This window comes from Patella vulgata, chromosome 5 (assembly GCF_932274485.2).
Source record: "Patella vulgata chromosome 5, xgPatVulg1.2, whole genome shotgun sequence".
Classification (NCBI taxonomy): Eukaryota; Metazoa; Mollusca; class Gastropoda; family Patellidae; genus Patella; species Patella vulgata.
This window is the reverse complement of record NC_065883.2, coordinates 23,619,794-23,628,779: the sequence shown is the minus strand read 5'-3', so window position 1 is coordinate 23,628,779 and position 8,986 is coordinate 23,619,794. Positions and strand designations below refer to the sequence as shown.

General features: G+C 36.2%; 1 protein-coding gene across 3 annotated transcripts in view; it reads right to left on the bottom strand.

Annotated features, from left to right (window-relative positions):
* Window positions 1-5,739: 5,739 nt before the first annotated feature.
* Window positions 5,740-8,986, bottom strand: part of LOC126822097 (leucine-rich repeat-containing protein 74A) — a 33,006-nt gene continuing 29,759 nt past the window's right edge. For all 3 annotated transcript variants that reach the window (XM_050550849.2, XM_050550848.2, XM_056101299.1), the window contains exon 12: window positions 5,740-5,941. In XM_050550849.2, coding sequence (XP_050406806.1) covers window positions 5,893-5,941 — 49 coding nt within the window. In that variant the 3' untranslated portion in view covers window positions 5,740-5,892. The remainder of the gene's footprint in view (window positions 5,942-8,986) is intronic.

Genomic DNA, 8,986 nt, shown 5'->3' with positions numbered 1-8,986 from the left:
TGTGGGTTAAGAAGTTCATATCATTTCAGGCGTCAAAAGTTGTCGTTGATAATGATTCTAAAAAATGTCCCCGGATGTTTAGGAGGGCACGGAAATGTGGTGGTGTTCGAGCTTAATGTCCACTCAACAGAGCTAGATCATGTTTGGACTGACAAGCCAAATAAAATAAAATCAAGAACGAACAATCCAAACCATAAGACAAAATTCGAAGTCCTAAAAACGATATAGGCAAAGTGGTGTAATCAGCAATGGGATTACTGTATACGTTATTACACCTATGAAACCCCGATTGCGGCACGATATGGGAGCAGATAAAATAGGTGGGAGTCATGCTATAGCATGGCTAATCTATCCCTAAGGCTAATCGTCTTCTAAGCGAAGTCATCAAAAACAATTAGTGAACCCATCCCAAATATACCCTATTTAATATAGAATTAGACAAGAAATCAACTACATCACACAATCCTTATTGTCTCAATAACTTATTTCAGTACAGAAAAATCATTTAAAAACACCCTAGTAGATAACAAACAACATCTAATAATAAACTATGTCCAAAGCTTAACAGATAAATCACGAACCACAATTACCACGAAGTAAAAAACCAATGTTAAGGGAATTAAGCACAAATTAATAGCACGAATATGTTGGACATAGATCTATCTACATGTATATGATAATCCATTTATTTGCTAAGGCTGGTATTAAATGCGAAAAAAATTAGTCTGATTTATTTGGCTAATATTTCTATGCCAAGCCAACACGAGTTTGTAATGTATAAACAGTTTTGCATATTTTGATTACTCATATTTATTTGAACTTGTTGTCCGCGATAATTTTCCAAACCATCTTTACATATTATCACGCAATGGCTTAAATTATAATTGCGTAAAATCGTCACCCTGGAGCAGTCTACTTCGCACGGGGCTATAGATATTTTCACATTTAGTAATTTCTATGGGCGCATTATACCAGTTCAATACAACCCGTTCAGTTAATTACACATTCTGCGGTTGGCAATCTAGCATATTAGTAAATTTAGGCTGTGGTCATCATGAATATACCATCATCTAACTGTCCATAAATTACACGTTTAAGCATGTCCCTTTTGTGGTATCTTTAGGCACCAACCTCTTGAGTACGGATCAATTGGCTTTGACCATGACTCAAAGATATAATTTCCTGCTCCCGATGTCTGAAAGCCATTTCTGGTATTCAAATGACCACTCGTATCATCTCTTTGATGTATGTTAGCACGCGGTTATGAATTGCAATATGTAAAATCCTACAAATCAATCTTGAACGACGTCTGGGAGACCTGCTATTAGCGATTACAAGGATATACCATATCTATCATAGGTACATCATAGTATGCTGTTCGCTTGATTTATCAGAAGAATACAGGCGATTCTAGTCTTTGAGTCTGGAACTTGCTATCAAGATTCGTAGCCTCTGGGAAGATTTGCCATCAGACTGTTTGAACTTGCTTTTATATGCCATAACTGATTTCAAAATATCTAAATCTTGCATTTTACAAGAAAACTATCACCGAAGGGAACCATCGCCATTATATATAGAGAGAAATAGGGTTTAACGTCCACTCAACACAAACTAGTTCATTTAGGGACTAACATATGGTTTAATTTTATTTCAATAATTCGCTTGCGCGTGGGGGTCTTTAGCAGTGGGGGGGGGAAAAGGAGTGCCCGGGGAAAACCCACGAGGCTGGACAGGCGACCATACTCCTTGTCACGTACAACCGGGGATTCGAAACCACGCCAGTTGACTCAATGAAAGGCCTTATCGCCATTATAAAACAGTCACTGTTGAACTCTGGTTTATCGTGTCCCATATGTGATAATTTGTCTCCCCCAATATATTTCATGATAGATGTAATGGATTTAAATCCACATGGATTCGAAGAATCCAAATTTATGAAAATAATAACACTTAAATTATAGTTTCAGGGCCCTGTTTCTCGAAATCTTAACTAAAGATAAAATCCAAATTTCAGTAGATACTTCAATTTTGATTGGCTAAGCACTAAAATCTACCTAATATTATCCAATCAAATTACTAAAATTTGGATTTTATCTTAGTTAAAATTTCGTGAAACGGGCCCCAGGTCTATAAGTAGATTGACTGGATATACACCATAGACAATTACCGAAAGATAAATAATTTAAATTTTAAAAATTTTAAAAAATGGTACAAAACATCTTCTTTTAATCACGATGCGTTAAATCTTAGAAATTAAAAATACTTGAGTGAGACTCCAACAGGTGTCTTAAAGCAGAATTTGGTTACCTTGAGATATTTTACTGCTGATTTCAGTGAAATGTTTATATTTCCATATCTTGTTAATTTGGTTCCAAACAAATTCCAGAAAACAATGTAGAGGAAGATGTCTCGATTGATAACTTTAGCAGTTTATCGATCTAAAATAGTTATATGGTATGTTTCTAAGATATTAGGATCTCGTCGTTTCGTCCCTAATCCTCATTATCCAGTATAACGACATGTTTACTTGGACGAAGAGAAATTATAAGACGAGGTAGATAAACCCTTCTTTCACATTAGCCGGTATAAGTCAATTACATATCCCCTTATTAATTTGCTTGTCAGTAATATCCCCTGACATCATCTCAGAAATACTGAACTAGAAGATTTAACACGAGAGAAAATATAGGAATTGTATGTTAAATAGTTTCGAAGGCCCTGTAAATTTTGAAGGGGTTCCGTTGTGGTCCAGTGAATCAGGCGTTAAACACCAGTCTGGAGGTTTCGTGTTCGCTGCCGGTGTTGCCCGAGAAAGTTTCTCGGGGGTTTCCGACGTTGGTTCCACTTGTCAGTGGTGCGGGCAAGAAACAGTGTCTAGTCGTTACGATGATACGAAAAGCTGGGGTCCCGTGTACATGTTGGTTTGCACGTAAAAGAGCCCTTGACGGTAGGAATTCGAAATAAGAATAGGCGTTAGTGCCGCTGTCCAGGTAAAACTTTTCTTTTTAGCACATTGCATGGATTATGCCCGTCTTAATGAGCTTGGTTGGTGCAGATCGGAAGGACATTTACAACCCATTTCATTTCCATTCGGTAAACTGGAATTCTATCAGTGAAGGACTTGATTGTGATATCAGTTTTATGCACGACTACGCATGTAATACAGGAATATCATGTTATACGAGTTACTACATGGTTTTAAAGGCCGTTTCTATCCTATATTGACAACAAACAAAATCTTAATGAACACTGATTTCAGCTCGCAAGATCTCGGAGCTAACAAATTACGAGTGATACTCTAGATTATTATAAGAATTTCAATTTCGTCTCCCAGACCATGAACCCAAAGATACCACAGACTCAATATAAATGCATGAGTCGCATGGCTGATGATAAAAGATGCGTTTACGCACCAATATACACAACTAAAGCTGGGCAAATATCTGATAGAATAACACTGCACTAATTCTACTCATCCATGTAATTGGTCCGCGTACTGATCCAATTTAGGCAAACAGCCTTACATGCACATTTCACTTTTAGATTTACATTAAATCGAAATAAAATCAAACTACATTTGTCTTCGTTTATCTGTGACTACACATGGTCATTGGGTGTATCTGACACATCAGTTAGGAATCTAAAAATTCGTATTGAATAGGATGAGGTAACTGAATTATGTTTTTAAAAATGTTATAATGTTAATAATTTTTTTGAAAGTTTTGGTGTACAAAGACTTAATTACATATGACATAAATAAACAGTCATATCCCCAATTATTCTAGAGATATGGAATTTTACATCCAATTAATAACACTAAACATGTTGTTGCTGGGTTTTAGGCGCCTCTCTGTAGAAGTAAACATGATTAACTGTAAGTTATTCCAAAATAATGACCAATTATACAAACATGTTTTGTTCTGCGTTTGTTTTAGTTTTAATAAATGTTACTATGCCCAATGTTAAGGTCCCCACAACTCACCCTACATCTTTAAATACAAAACTGGGTTGACGTATTTCAAAAGTAAGCTGTATTGCTATACTACTTTCAAATACATATTTTACCATGGGCTCAAGTCTGGGTAAAACTAAACCTATAGTCTTTAATATAGAATATTCTTCTGAATTATAGAGATTAAACATACATTATGCAAGGGCAAAACCTGTCTATTGCAGGTCTTTCTCTTTAGGCCTGGAATGTTATCTAAATTATTAATTAGACATTAATTAACCTATCCAGACCATAATCAACTCTAGATGGCATCGCTAGCCTGCGATATTTAGTGGATTATGAGCCGATTTACTGCATAACTTTCCTTCCCGATTTGACGATTAAATGGATAATCGAGACTATGCTGTTTATCTTCTGACTTTAATAATGATGATGGTGGCTCATCGGAAATTTCAAACGCTTTTTTCTCGGTTCATATTGGATCAATTTGAATGAAATTTTCAGCAAATTGCCTTTACGTTATCTGTTTTTTAACTACATGTATTATAGTGAGAACTTCCAACTCGTTATCGAATCTCCCATAATGTATATTTAAATGGGTGCAAGCATCAAGTAATTGCAATTTGAGTAAAACTTGAGCAAAAGAAATGAAGAGAGGCCTTAGCCTATTTCAATTATGCCCCCCCCCCTTCATCCACCCATAAGGTAGAAGAAAGTATGTTTTGAGCAGAGCCGAGGGTTATAACGGATATTTTAACCTACAGTAGGCCTAGTCTTAAGCATATGTCATCGTTCTCAATTATGTTCAAAACCCAATTTCATCTTACTCTATTCGGGAAGGTGGGGGGTTGTGAGTGAGTGTGTGTGTGTGTGTGTGTGTGGGGGGGGGGGTCTGAAGTGTAATAGCCTAAGGCGTATCTTCATCTAAATCTGTTATTGTACCAGAGGGGGCATATACGATAACGGGCAACAACCTAATGGTCTATTCCGCTTCAAAAGAGTTCTAATTAGAAAATAATTGCCTTCCTGGCAAATAGTGAATGACCGTGCGTGGCTAGGGAATGCACATGTGTTGTAGCTTAATCCGTCTTCATAAGCCCAGTCGAAGCAGAGCACTAGGACGTTAAACCCCATTTCATTTCATTTGTAGATATAGTAATTACGATGGTAGATGGGATAGCTTGCTAAAATGATATTGGGTATGTTCCTACGTCACGACGCTCTTCTGAATTTAATATACAAGTTAGAAAAGAGGTGACGAAGAAGCGAGTCTGGTTATCTAGTCTAACAGGGGAAGTAATTCGTTTCTTTTAGGGTCTCTTTTGACGCCGATTAGATTTCGAATGACTATGAGGACGGTTAAATGCGTTATATTTCATATTCAACAAAATTCTAAAACGGTATCATTTGCAAACTCTGGACTTTAGAAGTAGGGGGAAACCGGAGTAAACGGAGGCGACCCTACTCCTTGTTACCCTGGGTAATTGAACACTTGTATATATAACTAATCTTAGGCTCTACAGCGCTTTGAACCTCTCGCCCCCAACTACTCCGTTGGGGGCCCAGAACACTGAAATTGAACATTCTTAACATAGAAGTGAAAAACCGTAGTTACCAACAATTACTATCTACATGTAAGTTGTGTTGGCCTCTCGGCGATCGACAATCATTACTGTATTTTGTTTGTAATAACCCTTCCCTATATTTACACCGTGGCAAAACTGTCTGCTGGCATTAACACAAACTACGCAATTCAACCAATTATTTTATTTGACAAGTACATCTCATTTCGTCAGTGTTAAAATACAGCAGTTTTTTTTAAAATTTATTTTAAAATGCTCCATCCAATATTCAAACAAAAATAGTCCTATAGATAGGTATATTCAAATCTTTTTGCAAAGTCTTAATTTATTTAATAATAAATGAACTGTATGTTTGTTTTATGCTTTAATGGAACCATCTTCTTCTTCTGTTTGTTCATCGAATTGACTGAAAAATAAAACATTATTTATGCAAACTCTAATGATAATGATTTAATAAAAAGCTAAATTAATGATGTTTCGACAATACAACTTATAAGTTATGGTCATTAGTTTTTATTGAATTCTTATTGCCATTATACCTTTTTTTGGTTTACCAGACAACCCATTCTACATGAAGGTATTTTCTATATAGAGCTTGATACAAAATTGACTACAGTATTATAATTCCTATTTTTGACTTTATAAATATATGTGAACGGTTAGGACCCTGTTCCCTAAATACATTTGTGGGAACGCCATATTTCGAAAAATTCTCCGAACAAGAATGGTCAACCCGGAGGTAAACATATGCATATCAGATTTCCGCATAATAAGGGTTCAGTAAGAGTCAATATATCATGCTGTCGCAGGAAAACTTTTGAATGATGACCACGGAGAAAGTGCTTCATGCATGGCTTTCTTAACCTCTAGACTGACACAGACAAATTGGTTGTCTTTAAGAAAATGTACTTTGCAATTATCCAGGTTTACATTTTAAATAATATATGATCAGTAATATGGTAAATCATAAATCATTTGTCAAATTGATTGATGCCGTTTTTGGTTTATATAAATGAAATGGGATTGACGATCCTACAGTTTTGCATCAATCGGGATAATTAATACGGGCATTCGCCATTAAGTGTGTTATGACAAATAGTTTGCCCGGACAGTAGTGTTATAACTACTAAAATTCCAACACTCCAGGCTTCTTTTACGTGCACGTCAATGTGTACGCGGGAACTTGATATTTCATCCCCCTCACACGACTAAACGATGTTCGTCCTACACCATTGACGTGAAAACTACGCCGAAAAATACCAGGTCGCCCTTTTATAGCGAGCTAGCACCCTATTCACTGAGTCACCACGGCTCCCCTTTGGTCTATACTTTAATAATAATGAACAGAAGATGGCCCTACTATTATAGGGTAATACAAAGTAGGATAATGATCTTAAGAGTAAATCATTGTCATTGTAAAAATTAAAACAGAAAAATGAATAAATGTTAACTACGCCGTACTCTTGTGTGCAAATATATAACGAATTGAATTGGCTACAAGAACATTGATAAACGCACATACGACTCTAAATCTTTATCAAGAAGTAAAAGTATTTATCTGATGAAACTAAACGGGTGTGTTTACGGTGAGTTGAGCTAATGTCCAGACATATAACGGTCAGTGGCATGTATAAATCATTCTCTTATTTACTGTAATCATTATCATTAACTCATGGCTGGTGGTCAACCCTTGAATAGCTTAAAAATGAACTAATATGAATTATTCACGAAGAACTTAAAATAATGGGCGCCGTGGATAATTTTGCTATCGATAAAGCAGTAATCAGTTCGAAGTAAGCACTGTTCCGGCAATATTCCAGAATATAATGAACAATAAAATGTCCCCTTTTGATTATTGATAACGCAATAACCTTCACTTTGTTAATTAGTAAATCGTGTGTTTTTTAAAGGCTGCATTGAGCTTTTCGGGCCCTTTTAGAAAAAGTAACAATATTTTGACAAAATAATTTTACAATACAAAAATGTGTTAAAATACAAGTATGGCACGGCGAACACAGGTCGACAATAAGGTTGAAGTTTTCCCTTCATAGATAAAGAAAGTAACTTCTCTACAAGTTTCTGAAGTTGTTTTTAAAGCTTCTTTCTTGGTGCGAAAATGTCGGTATGCATTTAAGTTCATCGCCATTACGGTGGTTCACCCTTTGGAATAGGTAAGGCCAATGACACTGTGTATACAAGCTTTAAGAATCGCTTTAAGAATCGGGTAAAGTATAATTAGCAAGAGTATTGTTATTGATCGAAACTAATAACACAAACCTCCATGAATTAAATGCTAAGGTACACTGATTCAAAACTATCCATTCCATAAGTTCATGATACTTGAGTATTTTCTAACAAGAATTCGAAGTCACAGTGAGAAGAAAAGTAATTACTTTCCTGCTTCCGATAAACACTGGCGCTATTTTTCACCAATATTGACATTTTCACTAAAGCTAATATCACATATCTACATTAAGCCGAAAATTTCCAAAGCTTCATATACGATCAGTGAACTTAATTTGCTTAATTTTATCTCTTCAGGGGTTAATTTAGATCATGGTGTTATCGCATAAATACATGATTAAAATGGTGAAAAGGAATATCTTTTCACTTAGTTTCACTCTTTCAACACTCTATCTTGAAGTCTAATAAACAAGATTCGGGATAAACATATCAGTAATGACTAGCAGCGGTCACTTGAAATGCCCGTGGATTGACTCGCCGTTTTCCAATATCCTACAGATCATGATCAAGTGGCAAACGGGTATTCAGAAACTTTCATTCATCGAAGGAATATGAATGGGGAGAAATTCTATGCCCTGTAGGACTCTGTCAACTAAGTTAACGTCAAGAAGCCATTCACTATATCAATGGTTGAAGATTGTACACTTTCACTCATTCTTAAGTTGAGAGTTACCTAAGGCTATCGCCATTTTTGTTATTTACGAGTTCAAATATTACAAAGCCACTTACATCAAAAACACGAAAGTAGAAGATTGCTCTAGCGGAATCTGTGAATCTGGGTGATATCTGAAACTCTGGTTAAACGGTACAAACGATAACGACGCTGGTTATCAAAGAAAAACAGGATGACATTTATTCTCAAAAGAGAGAGAGGGAGAGAGAGAGAGAGAGAGAGAGAGAGGGTGTGGGGTTTAACGTTCACTCGACACAAACTAGGTCATTTCCGGACTAACATACGGTTTAATTTTATTTCAATAATTCGCTTGCACGTAGAGGTCTTTAGCAGTGGAAGGAAACCAGAGGACCCTGAAAAAACCCCACGAGGTTGGACAGGCGACCCTACTCCTTGTCACGTGCAACCACGCCAGTTGACACAATGATAGGCCTTATGATACAGCACGCACGTGCTAACCATTAGGCCATCCAACCCCCCTATTCTCAAAAGAACTGGAACCTTCATTTCTTTATAAACCACAAAACCGTATAA